Source organism: Primulina tabacum, chromosome 8, assembly GCF_025594145.1.
Source record: "Primulina tabacum isolate GXHZ01 chromosome 8, ASM2559414v2, whole genome shotgun sequence".
Taxonomy (NCBI): Eukaryota; Viridiplantae; Streptophyta; class Magnoliopsida; order Lamiales; family Gesneriaceae; genus Primulina; species Primulina tabacum.
This window is the reverse complement of record NC_134557.1, coordinates 13,551,818-13,569,410: the sequence shown is the minus strand read 5'-3', so window position 1 is coordinate 13,569,410 and position 17,593 is coordinate 13,551,818. Positions and strand designations below refer to the sequence as shown.

Sequence of the window (17,593 nt, the reverse complement as noted above, 5' to 3'; positions counted from 1 at the left end):
TCCTGAATTTATCAGTCTTTTAGGGATCCACGCTTGAATTATCCTGAAGGATTTTTCATGATGTGTCCTAAAATAGTTGTTGTTGTGTGCGTAATCAAGTGATGTATGCAGTGCTTGTGCAGTATGTTGTTTCAACCGTTTTTCATTGCCCCTCAATAGATACTTCTTTTGAACAGGTCGGCTTTTGTGGTAATGGTTAGGTCTAGTTTTTGAATGATTTCCAGTTTACCCTGGCTTTCTACTGGCCCAATTTGAATCGTTGTGAGCGGTTGTAATAGTCCTGCGTCTGAGCCATGATCTGTTGGATTTAGCATTCTCAATTTCGACGTATCCTAAGCCACATCGCCTTCTGTTATTTTCAAGATTTTCATTTTGAGTGCCTTGATCTTCAGTCTTATCATGTTCATATACTGTGCTAGATCTGACAAATTTAATTGGTTGTAAACTATCTTTCTCTAGTAGCGGTTGAGTTGATACTCCGGAAGTACTGCATTCATTAATGCTATAACCTATTCCGATTTTGTCTCCGGCTGGTTTCTGTATTTCATGCATCTTGTTAAGACAAACAGAGGACTTGTTCCAAATGTTGATTGTATTAATCAACCGTTTGTTTTCTTTCAAAGTAGCATGGAACAATCTTCGCAGATCATCGTTCTCAGCCGTTAACAGACTAAACTTTACTTTCAAACCGTTAACCTCTTTTTGCTGCGAACAGCTAGAGAAAGTTAACTTGTTTTCCAAGTTTTGTTTTTCTGTTGTGGCTTCATTGAACTGCTGTGATAGCCTCTTAAACTCATTTACCATGTCATGAAGTGCTGTGACAAGATCATCTCGTGTGAATTCATCAGAGTTAAAATCAAATACCACTTCATCAGTAGATTCTTGATCTTCTTTTGCCATGAGACACTCTACTTTCTCATCTTCGCTTTCACTTGAAGATTCTTCAGAAACAGATTTTTCTGATTCTGAATCAGCCCATTTGCCTTTATCTTCTTCTGCAACTAGGACTCGTTGATTCTTCTTTTTGATGAATCTTTTGTTGTCTTTAAATCGTCTTCTATCACTTGACTTCTTTTCATCTTTCTTTGGCCTGTTGCATTCTGCAATAATGTGTCCTTTCTTTCCACAGTTAAAACAAGCTTGACCATCATCAGTATGGTCCATGTTTTAGTGAGGTTTATTCGTCTGTGAATGATTTTTACGCATAAATTTATGATTTTTTTAACGAATAAAGACATGGCTTCATTGCTTAATTGCTAGGCCGACTTCTTACTTGAGGACTCTTCGACCGGAAGAGTCACCATAGTAGCTGGCAGTGCCTTCGTCTGCTGAGAGGTTCATGGATCTTCTTCAGTTCGTATACCAAGTTCGAACTCATATGCTTTAAGGTCAGCAAAGAGATCGTGGAGTTCCAGTTTGTTCAAATCTTTGGATTCTCGCATTGCAATAGTCTTCACATCCCATTCTCTGGGAAGAGCTCGCATAACCTTTAGAGCAATTTCTCGGTTAGAATAATCTTTACCTAATGAAGTGAGTTCGATAATGATTCCACTGAGCCGTTTGTCGAATTCTGCTAGAGTTTCTCTTGGCTTCATTTTTGCATTGTCAAACTTTTGAATAGCTACCGTCAACTTGTTTTCTTTCGTTTGATCATTGCCTTCACATAGTTGAGTAAGCTTCTCCCATATTTCCTTGGCAGTAGTGCACGTCTTGATCTTGGCAAACATATTTTTGTCCAAGGTTTTGTAGAGGATATCTTTCGCAACGTTATCCAGATTTCCTTTTGATGTGAATCTTTGTACGAATAAAAGCAAACACAATTAAAATTGAATCGCGCCCTCAATTTAATATCAAACAAAGAATCGTAGTTGTCCCGATCTTTTGAATCAAGTGTGTGTGTTGTGATATTCACCTCTAAATTATAAAAACTTAGCAATAAATATTCACGAGAATAAACAACCGAAATTATAACGAACCTTCAAAGAACAAGCCCTTGACAATCCGCACAAGAACGATCGAAAAACGCCACAAAGTTAAAAACTTTGATAAGTTTGATTTTTGATGAACAAAGCCAAAAGCTTTGAAAGCTTGAGAGAAAATCTCAAAAGTTTGTATAAACTCAATAATAATGTGTATTGTGTGTAAAATTTCGTCCAAAATATGTTTATATGTCAAAAAGATAACAATAATCTAGTTACCAAAAGAAATAAAACTCTAGGAAGGAAAATATTCTCGCTCAGCCGTCTCAAACACGGACCCCGCGTAGGCCTCCGTGCACGGGTCCGTGCTCGCTCGAATAATCTGCACTTCGCCGAAAACAAGGGACACGGACCCCGTGCCCGCCTCCGTGTACAGGTCCGTGTACACACGGTCTTCGCAAATCACATAGGACACGGACCCCGTGTACTGGTCCGTGCTTGGGTTCGTGTAGGCACTGGAATTCTTCATCTTTGGCTGTAAAGGACACGGACCCCGTGTGCAGGTCCGTGTTCTGGTCCGTGTAGACTCGGTCGGTTTGAAAATTGCTTGAATAGTATTCTTTTCGCCTCCAAACGCACTCCCATGCATCACGAATCCTCCTACCAATCCTTTGAACGCCATGCTCGGCCAGATTCATATCATACTCCCTTTCTTGAAAAAGATTTGTCCTCAAATCTTGTCCTCCTACACAAAAACGAAGCAAGTTAGTAATAACAAGGATGATATTATCAACATGCTTACCTTTAAGCTCAAGTTTGTAGACTTTATCATTTGCTCTCTCTTTCAGCACTGGAAATCCCAACATCACTGTTGCCTTTCCTATAAACTCATCAACTTCACCACACACCAAATAATAATTTACACCAAATGATAATATATCATTAAGTATCACAAAAATTAAATTCATCCCCTTCTTAGACCTAGTTAACAACACAAAAATTTTCACACAAGTGCCCAACCTTAGTTCACTAGGAATAAGATTTAATTGATGCAACATATAAGAATCTAGTTTAGATGCCCTTTCCCTATGTCCAATGCACCCTTGACTACACCACTTAACATACCTCTTCATATGCAACCAACACATAATCATCAAGTCATATTTTAACATGTACGCAAATTTTAACAAGTCAATTTTAAAAAATGTACCTAAACAAAATATTTTGCAGGAGAGTTTTTTTGGCTTAATGGGACTGTTTTAAATAATAATGGGCCTAAAATCCTACTTAACCTCATTATTTTATTAGGACCCATTATACTAATTACATTATAATTAACCCTACCCTCCCAAACCCTCCCAAACCCTAAACTCACCACCTCCATATTTCAGCCGCCCCTCTCCTTCATTCAGCAGCTCTTTGAAATTTTCCAGCAGCTTTTGGTCCACCTTTTGCAAGAGAAACTCGGTAAAAACGTCGTCCCGTCCTCCGGTGTTCGTCCCTCGCTCCATTGGTCATCGTTTTGCATACGTTTTTACATTAAGACACGTCCTATACCTTCTTTTTCTCATGAATCAAACTACGGTATGTATGATGTATGTTTTTGCGTAATATTTTATCGATATGTTATTATGAATCGAATTTACATGGTTTTGCATGAAAATTATGGGTCTATTTCACTTGTTTCTCACGGTTTTAGCTTGGTTCGAAGGGCTGCCAGGTTCTCGTCATTAGAGGCTCGATTTGCAGCATGTTTGGAAGGTTTCTAAGCACTAGGTCAGTACTGGACTCAGTGTTGTAGGGGTGGAACGCTAGGATTGTGTAGTTGAGGAGTTTGGGACTTCGGTTGGTTAGGGTGAAGGGGCGGCGATGCATGGGCGCACTCCATGAATTTGTTCAGGTCCTATGGGTCTGAGTCGAACCCTGGATGGCAAGTCGCATGGGTCGAGGGTGGGATCGCGTGGGGATCTTGTTGCGTTCCTGTGGGTCGGCCTCACATCGAGTGGTCTAGGTAGGTACTCATGGGTCTGGTCTTGGTCTAAGGTTGGGTGGTTAGGGCCTCGCCTTGGTGGCTTAGGGATAGGGCCAAGAATTAGAGCTTAGGAACTAGTTAGGGTTTCGGCCGCCGTGTGTAGCGTTTTCAGCAGCTGTCCCGTTGGTTTTGAGGGTCTTAGGTGGTCTGAACTATGTGGTGTAAGGGCTGGTCATGTGTGTTTAAGCCATGGTTTAAGTTTGGAAAAGTTTGGTTGAGTTTCAAGTTAATTCGGGTTAAAACCGGGACTCCAGCCCAAGGTTTAAACGAATTATAGAAATTAATGCATGGACTCAAGTTTACGTCTAGGAAATGGTTATAAATATGTTTTGAGGTGTTTTAACGAGTTTGGTTGGCTTCGGGTAGAAATTTTGAGGTCCAGAGGTAAAACGGTCAATCAGGGAGCGGTCGTAGCAGCGCCTTGAACACTAATATTGACATGTTTTAAATGTATATGTTATCACGAACATGACTTTTTATGGAAATAAGAAAAATACGTTGCATGCTTTGTTTGAATAAATTTACGTATACGCATGATTTTATAAATGATGAATATGATGATATGTTTTGAAAGAACGAAGTTGGTTGTGACCAATACGAACACAAATATGAACACGAACATTTAAGGCCAAGGCTCAGTGGATGGGTAATACTATCGCTGATGTCCTCGCCGCCAGGTAGCGCGGTTATACGTAGATAAATATATCGACTAGAGCTGATACAAAAGTCACAATTAATTAACGGAATTCAAATAAAGAAAACTGAACACGTATACGTTGATATGATGCGCTATGGTCACGTTTATGTTTTGACATATCATGTTTATGCTTACATTTTTAATATCATTAAATGTATGTTAATTAAAGTGTTTTTCACTGTTGCATGTTATGTATATGTACTTGCTATCATGGTTCAGGTGTGTTGAGTTTTTTGACTCACTAGGTGTGATTGGTGCAGGTAAGCATATTGATATGGATACTGGAGGCACCGAAGACTGAGTAGGCGGGGCTGGATGTGCGCACGCTAACCCGAGGACCATATTTTTCGCACATTATGTTTTTGAGTTAGGAGTAATCATGGATATTTTATACGCTCTCGTTGTTATATGTTGATGGATGACAAGACTTTGCATGTTTCACCTTTGAGTTATTTTTAAACAACAATCTAGGGTTTGATGATTTGACATTTTTAAACTGCAGTATTTCTACCATAGTAGTTGATTTCTTTAATTTATAATGTGTGATTGACAGCTGTTATTGCATGCATGCATTTAAATGTATTTTCGAGATTTAGTTTTCAAAAAAATAATAATTTCTATCATTATTTTAAATAGTAGATGTTTCTACACCCTAGTTTGAATTAACTGCATTCATTATCGTGTCATACACATGATGTTGGTCACCGTTTAAATTTTTTTAGTAGACGATCATATTCTTCTAAGAAAACTCTTCTATCAAAGTGCAACTCATCTTTATTAAACTGTTTCGAGAAGACTGAAAATATTGATCATCACGAAATGACATTGATAGAATATCAAGCAAATTCTGTCCTGAAGTTAGCAAAATCTTCACAATAACCACCAATAAATAATTTCTAATTTTGTAATCGTTTATGTAACGTCCCGAAAATTTGAAGGTCCACGTAAACCCTATGCATGCAAGTTATCAATTTTTTTTGTATTTTAATTAAATTATTTCAATGCATTAAATGCATGATTGAGACATAAATATGTAGTTTTAATTATTTGTTTGTTAAATTTTCATGCAATAGGGTTTTAAGTTTCATTTCGCGCTCGAACATGTAACGGAGACCAGGGATAATTAGGAAAAATATTTTTATTGAATAATTAATTAATATAAAGTGTTTTAAGGGAGAATTTTGAAAATTGGGTCTTGGTGGGTATTTTTACTCGTCGGGTCATATTTTTAACCAGTCGCAAATTTTAGCGAATCAGGGGACTTTTTGAGGGCTCTGACAATATTTTCAAAAACGTACATAAACAAAATATTTTTCGAGAGTATTTTTGGGCTTGATGGGTTTATTTTAATGATTAATGGGCTCAAAACACTTTTCATCCATTTAATTTTTAATTTAGGTCCCATTAGTGCTTAGCATTTTTATTTAACCACTACCCTACACTAACCCTAACCCTACTAAGACCCTAGCAGCCTCCCACCCCTTATTCCAGCAGCCATTTTCACGTTTTTCTAGCAGCAAACAACAGCAAACATTCGGCCCCTTCAAGTTTTCAAAGAAAGCTTCCTCCCCGCCTCTCCGGTTCACGTCCCGCGCATAGTTCTTCCAGCTTTTGATCATTTAATCGCTAAGGCACGCCATATATCTCCTTTCCCATCATTTACACCATGTTTATATGCTGTTGTTTATTTATTTTCATGAAATTTATTTGGTCCCTTTTATAGCATCGTTTTTGCAAAGGTTTTGACACGTATATGCATATATCTTGTGTGCAACTCACGCTTTCATGAATTTGTGCAAGGGGCTGCTGAGTTTTTGATGCTAAGGGGTTGTACACAATGGTAAATTTGTGTCATGAGGCTAGAGGCGATGGTTAGTCATGTAAGTTGAGGGCCGAGGGGTATATGTTCGAAGGGATGGCTCGTTTGTGTGTAGATCGAGTGATGGGCTTAGCCGACGATGCAAGGGCTGATCCAAGCCATGTACCAGACCCTGATGGGTCTGATACACGGCTTAGGAAGGCTCAATCACTGCTGGAACCAGCCATGAAGCCGATCGATCGTGATGAAGGGAGAGTGGTCGCGGGTGGAGCATTTTCGATGACTCTCGAGTTTGCATGTTCATGCGTGCATGGGGATGAAGGAGTTGCTAGGTTGGTCCAAGAGGGCTCGGATTTGGGCTAGGAAGAATTGGTTCGGGTGTGGTCCGGGCTTGTTGAGGGTGGTGCGACTTGTAGCTTCGTTGGTAAAAATTGGAATTATGGACGCATGGTTAGCGCTGCAGCGCTGCTCTTTGAGCGCCGCAGCGCTCAGGCTTCGAATCTGGCACCGTCGCGACGCTAGAATGTAGCGCCTAGGCATTTAACCAGCGCTGCACTACTGGAGCCTAGGAACTGGTACCAAACTTAGAGATTAGCGATTTTGTGAGTATGTCTCGTTTTGGTCGTTCCCAACAAGTTAGGTCGGATATTTCAAGATTATAGGAGGTATAACGCGGGTATTAAGTGTTATGGTTAGGAGCCATCGAACTATGAATAAAGTTAGGTCAAGTCTCGGGTTGATTCGGGTTAAGCGAGACCCCGGTCTAAGTTTTGAAACGAACTGTAGTACCTAAGTCGTGGGCTCGAGGTTAAGTCTAGGAATTTTTGATACCTATGTTTCGGGATGTCTCCAATAAGTTAGCGGATCTAGTAGTGCCCTGATCACATATTCAACATGTTTTTAAATGTTTATGTATCATGTTTATGACTTTTTACATAAATATGAAAATACGATGCATGATTGGTTTTAAGGAAAAATTTCGTACATGCATGATTTTGTTAAGTGATGAAAATGATGATATTTTGAAGGATATGAGTTGGTTGTGACTGACGATGTATATGTATACGATGATGATGAGGCCAAGGCTCAGTGGATGGGTAATACTGTCATTGATGTCCCCACCGCCGGGTACTACGGTTATATAGATGGATCCATCGAATAGAGTTAATACGATATAGCTGATACGAAAGTCACAACTAATGACCTGAATTTGATTTAAAAAAATGAACAAGTATATGATGATATGATGAGATGTTTTGACACGCTATGCCACGATATGAAATGTTTAAGTTCATGTTTCTTTTCAAGTTCGTGAAATGTATTTTTAGTATGGTATTTTTAACTGTTGCATGATCTGTATATGTACTTTCCATTAACGTTACAGGTGTGTTGAGCCTTAAACTCACTAGGTATGAATGATGCAGGTGAGCATGTTGATGAGGAGGTTGGAGGTGCCAAAGTCTGAATCGGCAGGTCTGGATGTGCAAACAAGAACTCAAGGACCACATTTTTCGCACATCATGATTTTGAGATAGGAGTGTAAATGATCATTTTTATACGCTATGTATTTTTGGTTTTGAGGATTTTTACTTGTTTCATGTCTGCATTATTTTAAAACGTAGGTTGGGTTTTGACGATTTGTCTCTTTTTAAAACTGTTGATGGCTACTATTTTATTTGAATGTAAAATTTCAGCAACGTCGCATGCATGTAATTAGATATGATTTTCGAGTTTTAGCTTTTAAAAAAAATGAGCAGTATTTTATGTAGTATATGTTACAGTTTAATTGCAATTCTATATAAAACAGAGCAATAACATTTTAAAAATATAAAAAATGTAAAAACAAAAGTCATATTATTACTTGTTGTTTACCTTGATGTTTCAGCAAGTCACTTTGTCCATACAAAATATCATCTGATAAATATGCCCAACAAGACTCCCAAACCATTTCAGGTCAGCTAATGCAATCCGATGACAATAGGGTAGCTAAAAGAACTCTCATTGATTGTGTTGAAGCTCATTCACTTGACTCAACAATATATTCTTTGTCATCGTTTATACAATCCTAACCCATAACAAGAATCGCGGAAGGATGGATACTGGCCTACCATTAACAAAAGATATATCTTCATAACACGTGGCACCATGTATTAGATTGTACAGATCCCCAATCCTGGTGGAAAAAAAATACGTCCAATTGAAAATCCACGTTTCCTAGGAGCCCATTTACGTGTACCTTGCTTCCAAAAAAATTTCATTGGAAATTGGGCATATGTTAATTCTCTTGCCTTGAGATATTTTTTTGTTTGCTTGGAACCGAGATAAAAAACATGGTCTAATTAACAGTAGAGCGATGAAGAAAAAATATCGATTTGATACAAATCATAAATTACAACATATTGTTAGTTTAAAAGATGAAAGATCAATCGCCCGATTATCTTGCCTTGGCAAATGCTGAAAAGATGCATCCTCAAAATCATCAATAAGTTGCGAGGCAGTAGTGAAGTAAAGCTCCAATGCGAAGCTTAAACACTTGTATTCTTCTGAAATATGTTAGAGGACTAACCGAGAATCTCCAATAATAAATGTATTTACAACTTTTAATATTTCTAAATTCAAAGTTGTAGTGGATAATGTCGAGATTTTGTCCCGAGTAAATCTTTAAGTTTGCGTGAGATTGTGCTCCTTAGGAGTTCGAAATTCAGACTAGATAAATATATATAAATTTTCGAATATTTTAGATATGGATTTAGATGTATACTACAAGATAAATATCATCAAGATAAAGAATTATGATACTAAAAATTAAAAATCATATATAGAAATATATACACATAAATGAAATTTTATCAAGATATAAGATTTTCTAAGATAAGAAGATTGTCAGCATAAAATTTGAAATTATACATGTATATGCATATATAAGTCAAGATCAATTTATATAAATATATACTTCAAGATGAGGGGATCGATTTGAGTATCAAGAATCAAGATTGGCTTATCAAGCACAAGAAAGAAAATCGAGATCGACATGCCAAGTTTTCAAAATATACTTATCATGATGGATAAAATATTTCAAGAAGGATCAAGAAATCAATTTTTTTATCACAATCTATGCCAAATTCAAATGTCAAGATTTAAACTTTGAATGCGAAGATAACATACGATCATGATAGCCTTCACACCTCTATAGAGAGGGCAACACCCCATTAAAGAATCACACATAAAACTCCATCATATGTTTGAGAATTCTCTCTCCAAGTGTCGTCGAGATTTCTAAAATTTTACAAGCCGAAGTCCCGTCCAAACGCTGCCCGGATTCAAGAAAGAGTCCAAGATATTTTCGATCCAAGCTACCTTTTTTCATGTTTTCTTCATTCAAGAGAAATCTAAGTGCGCTTTCGTATATAATTTGGAACATTTGTTCTTTTATGTGGGCTTGTTTTAAAATGTAACTTTCAAATATGGCTTGATTCGTTTTTGAAAGTTTCGGTCGATCATAATTCTTCTTCTTCCCGTCTGATGATACAATTAAGAACTACCCTATGTTTTGGCACTATTAGAAATCCATACATACAATAAGTTTATGGCCCTTAAACTACGAGATTATTAACGACATCATCCCATTAGAGGAGTAAAAATTAGATACTGATATCAGTAGACCATGGAAAAAAATGAGATTCAGTGCCAATGATATGCTTACATTTATGCTATGTTATATGTCGTACGGATTATTTTATGCCATGATATGTTGTTTTTCAAAATTTATGTATAATTGTTATGTATATATACGAATGACCCCCATTTGCAGAGAGTTTCTCCAATCACTCACTCTTTACTCTACCATCATCAAATAAGTATCAAGAACATATCGAGGAAGAGGAACAAAACCAATTTTGGGGCAGGTGATACAGATTAATTGAGAAATTTATGATAGTTTAGGTTCTTTACGAGTTTTATCTCAAGTTGTAAACGCTTCCACCTATTTTATATCGTTTTAAGAATTTATGTTGTAAATGTGATTTTGTAACAACATCAGTGTCTATACGCCTTGGTCTTGGAGCGGGACAATCAAAACCTCTTTAACACCCAAATCTCTCAAAATTTCAAGACCAATTACCAAGGCTTCATGCTCCGCCTGGTTATTAATTAGTATATGAGAAATCAAGATTATATGATCTATTTTCTCATGATGTTGGGGATGTATCACAATTCTGGCCCCTAATGCCCTGTCCATACTAGGACCATCAAACTTTAAGGTCCATGATTGATTTGTAAAACACTCGTATATCAACTTGTAAGTTTCCCTCCACTTTGACCATATGGTGGTCTTTCAAAAAGTCAGCTACTACTTGGCCTTTCACTGATTTTTGAGAAAGATAAATCAAAGTGAATTCGGTCAATGCCAATGACATTTGCAAATCCTCATAGTCAAGATAGGCATGAAGTATAAATTTGACAAGATATGTTTGTGATATCACTTAAACTCTTGAATATATCATATACTGTCTTAACTTATTGCAAGAATAATGTATTTATAAGCATAATTTAAAAATAACAGAATACTTCATCTCAATTTCTGTAATTGTTTGACTCAAATAATAAATGACGCGATCATGTTTCTCTTGATTATTTTGTGCCAAGAGAGACTCAATGGATTCATGAGGGGCTGATATATACAACTTGAGTGGAAACAAATGTTTTGAGGGCATCAACATAGGTGGTTTATACAAATGCTCTTTAATTTTGATAAAAGCTTGTTGAAGACATTCTCCTCCTTTCTCATAGTTTAACTTTAACAATAGAGAAAATTATATCTTGTCTTACTTGTCAAGTTAGAAACAAACCTTTGCAAATAATGTACCAGGGCCAAAAACCTTTGTAACTCTTTTTTATTTCTTGGCGGCATAGCTTCTATGATTGTTATGGACTTGTTTTTTTTAATTAACCTCCACTTCCTTCAGTGAACCAAGAAGCGAAGAAAATTCCCAGTCTGCACACCAAAAAGCACATTTTAAAAGATTTAGTTTCAAACTATGTTGTCTCATATTTATGAAACTCTTCTTCAAATGGCCAATGTGAGCAACTGCTTTTTTTTACTTTACAACAATATCATCAATATATACTTCCAAACACTCGACAATCATTTAGTGAAAGATCGCATTCATAGCTCTTTGATAAGTCGCCCCAGTATTTTTTGAACTAAATTGCATAACAAGTCATTCAAACATGCCTCATCTTTCTAGGGCACCTAAAAGTCGTCTTGGACGCATCATATTCCACTATTCTTACTTGATTGTACCCTAAAAATCTATCCATAAATGATAACAACTCATTCTTTGTCACCACATCAACAAGCATATCAGCTACTAGCATAACATAGATATCTTTTGGGGTGGTGCAATTCAAATCCCTGAAATCTATGCATACTCAAAGTTTCTCATTCTTTTTCATGATATGGGCTATGTTTGCAAGCCATAACTTGTACCTAACTGAACTTGGTCTTGAGTAATTTTTTGATCTCTTCCTTTACTATTAGCTCAATCGCCTTGTACAACCTTCTAGTCGGTTGTTGGCATGGTTTCAAACCATCTTTAATTGGCAACCGGTGCCCTACCAATTTACGCTTTAAATCTAGAATATCATCATACTCCCAAGCGAAGCAATCTCTGAATTCTTTAAAAAACACTATGTTTCTTTCTTCACATCCTATTCCAACAACATATTGATATAACTAGGCTTTTATTCATAATGATATCATGAGCGCCTCTATCATACCTTGCATTCCACATTCTGCCAATTGTATTTTTCCTACCGTCACTGTAACACCCAAACATTTGTATGTTTATGATGTAAGGTAATGATTATGATTAAGCATGTTCATTATTCCTTTTATGGTTTATTATGATCATCGTTTGGGATATGTGATGTAATGGTGATGGTTTATGGCTTCAAGATATGATATGAATAGTATTGAATGATATAGAATGAAACCGAGAATGGATGGGTAAGATAGAATGTTGATCTTGAGCCAAATAGGAAATGGAAGTGCTGAAACGGTATGAAAATGTGGCAGTAGTTGTGGTTTTTAGCATAATGTTTTGTATTATGATCCAAATAATGTGAGGCCACTTCCATTAGAAAGATAAGATATAAAGCTATAATTTTCATGTTTTGAGTTTTGTTCAAATCATTGGGGAAGACGAGGCAAAAGCGCCCCAAAGTGTTTCGTTGTTCCTGTACTGACACATGTTGGTAGATTGAGCATAACTTTTTACTCAGACCATTCAAATGACATGAGGCCAATTGGAGATGGAAGCCAAGACATAGAGCTACAACTTTCATGTTTATTACTTTTCCTAATTCTGAAGGTAAGAGGCGTTTCGGAAGCAATCTTTGACGTAGCTGTGCGCAGAGCGCGCTCGAGCGGAAAAAGATGTCCGCCCAGGCGGGCCGAGAGGTCTGCGCTAGGGCGGTAAAAGACGTCCGCCCGGGCGCTCAACAAAGTTTAAAAACGTGTTTTGGGTATTTTAAGGCATATAATCGATCGAAACTTCATTTTTTTCTCATTTCCCTTCTCCTCCTTTCTCTTCTCCATTGTGTAAGGCCAGGGTTCTTCATCTTCTTCTTCTTCTCTCATTCATTCAAGCAATTAATCTTAAATCCGGAGTTGGAACTTCATCGTTTTAGTGAAAGGAGCAAAGGTAAGTGGTTTCTCTTCTTGTTCTTGAGTTATTGTAGATGGTGAAGTTGGGGGATGATAGTTGTGATTGATGTATTGGATTAAATGGTCATTTAAGGTTAGTATTTGGGTTTATTGTTGTAGGATCATCGTCAAGGTTTAGGAAACCAATTTTTCCAAGTGTTGTAAGTGGAATCATTTATTAAATGCATCACATGATCCTATACGAATATATTTTGATGATTTTATGATGTTAACTCCTTTTAAATTCCATTCATGATATATATTTATATGTAAATATGAATATATGGTAGTGCAATTATATGCATTTTGAATGAAAGGAGTTAAACTTTACAAGATGCCTCTAATGTGTTTGATAAAATGTTTGAATGAAGTTTTATATGATTGAATGATTGGATTGATAGTGATAGTAGCGGTGTTGCCTCTGGAAATTCTAAATCCGCAATGTAATTGGCCAATTAACGATGAAAACATGTACTCTCTTATAAGATGCATTTTATGCCGAGGTACGTGTCCCTCCTATAAGATTCGTTTTTACGAAGAGGGTTATCAATGAATGAACTATCTTATAAGAACTATCAATTCTTCAGTTGATAAATGAAATGAATATCATCCTTATGTACTTTTGTATTATGATTCTTGACGGATGATATTAATGATGATTCGACGTTTATGAAATGAAATGGATAATGTTTTCAAGAAAATGAAATTGAGGCTATACATTTCATGTTTTACAATAAAATGATATATATGTATCTTGTTAGTATTGATTCCATTTGCTGAGTTTTATACTCATTCCAGTTATGTTAATGTGATGCAGTCATCGGTAAGAAAGACTGATCATCCTTGAGTTGTCGAAGCGAGAGAAGGGCATATGCCAAACTTTGGAGATAGTGGTTGAATGATATTTTGATGTGTTGAACTTTTGGTTATTTTGGAAAATATTGAAAACCTTGTTTTGGTATTTCAATTAGAAATATGTGTAGATACTATATTAAATGGTATATAATGATTATGAAAATCTTTTGCATGTATTTTATGTGTTGCTTGAGACAGGTGGCATGTCCTATTTGTGGGGAGATGCTGCCAAATTCTTTAAAATTACAATTTTTCTCCAAATATATTTTAAAGCTTCCGCACTAATTATGCATTTTAGTCACGAGTGTTACATTTATTGGCATCAGAGCAAAGATTTTCGGACCAATGATTTGGTATATGACTTCATCTGCTGTCTCCAATTCGGTATGTATGTACCTGCATTATTTGATATAACATGGATGTGTAGCCTCAATAATTATGATATGTTATGTGTGGAAATAGTTTTAAACTAATATGTATCATAGGATCATGCCACCTAAGCGTAAAGCACCAGAAGGGCAGGATAGTTCATCATCTATAGTGGTTGATGAATTTAGCAAGTTACTGAAAGAACAGGCCAAGGTACATGGCGAGCAAATTCTGCAGCTCTTACAGATGCAGAATGCAGGGCAAGGGAGAGAGAGAGAGCAAGTGAGGCCCGAGCCCAGTAGTGAAGGCGCATACGAAAGATTTCGTAAGATGAAGCCACCAGAATTTGAGGGAAGCACTGATCCCATGGTTGCCTTGGAATGGGTCAAAGCTGTAGAGGCTATTTATGATTATCTGCAGTTTGACGATAAAGATCGAGTCAGTTTTGCCATTTTTCTACTGACCAAGACGGCGAGGATTTGGTGGGACGCCACCAAGATATCAATTAATGTCTCGGCACTAAAGTGGCAGGAGTTTAAAGATTTATTCTATGACAAATATTTTCCTCGAGATGTTCGAAGTCAGAAAGTGAAGGAATTTCTAGAACTGAGGCAAGGAAATATGACAATACAAGAGTATATTCTCAAATTCGAAGAGGGGTTCAGTTTGCCCCATATCTGGCCAGTAATGACATTGAAAAGGGTGAGCATTTTCTTAGAGGTGTTCGGGCTTAAATTAAAAGAGACGTCAGAATGTCTAAAGCTGCTTCATATAAAGAGATTGTTGAAAAAGCAAGGATGGCTGAGCAGGACGAGAAGGAAATTGAAAAAGAAAGACAATTGAAGCGCCAAGATTTTTCTACTAATGGCCAAGGATCCAGATGGAAAGGTAAGGGCAAGTTCAGAGGCAAAGAGAAAGAGGAGTATCGACCCAAAGCTCCTATGCCACCGCCTGCGTATGATCGACATGTATGTCCAAAATGTGGAAAAATGCATACAGGTGAGTGTTTGGTTGGAAGTAATCGATGCTTTCGTTGTGGAGGTGTTGGACATGTCATCAAAAATTGTCCAGTAAAGGGTGAGAAAGGGAATGATAGGGTTCAAGGCAGAATCTTTGCAATGACCAAAGAAGGTGCAAATCCCGATTCTTCTGTTATATCAACGTTTGATGTTATTTTGGGAATGGACTGGCTATCGTCATATCATGCGGTTATTGACTGCGTGGCTAAGACGGTGCGATTTCCTTCAAAAGATGATGATAGCGGGATTTTCCAGAGTTCAGGTACTGCTCCAATTTCGAAAGCTCCATACCGAATGGCCCCGACTGAAATGAAGGAGCTGAAGAATCAGTTGCATGATCTATTAGACAAAGGCTTTATTCGTCCGAATTCTTCTCCGTGGGGAGCTCCGGTTTTATTTGTCAAAAAGAAAGATGGATCTTTGCGGTTGTGCATTGATTACAGAGAGATCAACAAAGTCACGATCAAGAATAAATATCCATTACTGAGGATTGACAATCTATTTGATCAGCTGCAGGAAGCGACGGTGTTTTCAAAGATCGATCTGCGTTCTGGTTATTATCAACTGAAAGTTAGGGAAGCTGACGTCCCTAAAACTGAATTCAGAACCAGGTATGGCCATTATGAGTTTTAGTCATGTCATTCGGGTTGACGAACGCTCCGTCGGTATTCATGGATCTAATGGACCGGGTCTTCAAGCCATATCTAGATAGCTTCGTTATCGTTTTTATTGACGATATCCTGATTTATTCTAAGACTTGCGAACTTCATGCCAAGCATCTCAGAACTGTATTGCAGTTATTGAGAGAAAAGAAGTTATATGCAAAGTTGAAAAAGTGTGAATTCTGGTTAGAGCAAGTATCATTTCTGGGCCATATCGTTTCGAATGACGGCGTTGTTGTGGATCCCATGAAGATTGAAGCGATTAAACAATGGCCTATTCCTACGACAGTCTCCGAGGTGCGTAGTTTTCTTGGTTTGGCAGGTTATTATTGACGTTTTATTGCCAATTTCTCCAAAATAGCCCTGCAATTAACCAATCTGACGAGGAAAGCGGTGAAGTTTGAGTTGTCAAACGAGTGCCAACACGGATTTCAAGTGTTGAAAGACAGGTTGACATCAGCCCCTAACCTAGCACTTCTGTGCGGCACTGAAGATTTTATTGTATATACTGATGCGTCAAAGATGGGACTTGGAGCTGTACTGATGCAGTGTGGGAAAGTAATCGCTTATGCTTCTCGTCAGTTGAAAGACTACGAGAAGAATTATCCCACCCACGATCTTGAATTGGCGGTTGTGGTATTCACAATGAAAATATGGAGGCATTATCTATATGGCGAGAAATGTGAAGTTTTCACAGATCACAAGAGCTTGAAATATCTATTCTCACAGAAGGAACTCAATATGCGGCATAGGAGGTGGTTAGAACTTGTTAAAGATTATGATGTGACCATTAGCTACCACCCAGGTAAAGCAAACGTCATTGCAGATGCTTTGAGCCGCAAGTCAGTTTCTTCTTTGAGCTCATTGATTCAAAAGCCGTTGTTATTGGATCTTCAGAGGAGCGAGGTTGCTATGGTAGAGCAAGGGACCATCGCTAGACTTTCAACTTTGGTTATTCGACCTACGTTGACAGATAGGATACGACAAGAGCAGCCTAATGATAATCAATTGATGGAATTGCGATCCAAAGCCGATAAGAAAGGAAATAGAGAGTTTGCGATGAACACTGATGATTTATTAACGTGGAGAGGTCGGATATGCGTTCCCAGTGGTAATGCCATTCGACGAGATGTTTTGACAGAGGTTCATATAGCGTCATACTCGATACATCCAGGTAGCACCAAGATGTATCAGGATCTCCGACGTCTGTACTGGTGGCGAGGTATGAAAAGTGATATTACAAAGTTTATATCCTAATGTCTAACTTGTCAGCAAATAAATATTGAGCATCAAAGACATGCTGGAACTTTGCAATCCCACCCAATACCTCAGTGGAAGTGGGAGCAACCCCCCAAACTTGAACTTTTGCTAGTCCCGAGCAAAATAGAATAAAAGCTAATAATTAAGGAAAAGATTTACGCAACTACTAAAGTCATGGATATGCGAAAAGTGATATTGACCTCCGACTCATCTAATTTCATGTAATTCACGATTTCCCAAGAGTCACGTGTGTGT

General features: G+C 37.5%; 1 protein-coding gene across 1 annotated transcript; it reads left to right on the top strand.

Annotated features, from left to right (window-relative positions):
- The first annotated feature begins 6,563 nt into the window (after positions 1 to 6,563).
- LOC142554593 (uncharacterized) lies at positions 6,564 to 17,335 on the top strand. Its single transcript, XM_075665256.1, has 5 exons — positions 6,564 to 6,799; positions 14,514 to 15,099; positions 15,207 to 15,806; positions 16,214 to 16,375; positions 16,808 to 17,335. Exons 1-5 carry the CDS (start codon positions 6,564 to 6,566, stop codon positions 17,333 to 17,335), a joined length of 2,112 nt encoding a protein of 703 aa, XP_075521371.1.
- The last annotated feature ends 258 nt before the right edge of the window (positions 17,336 to 17,593 follow it).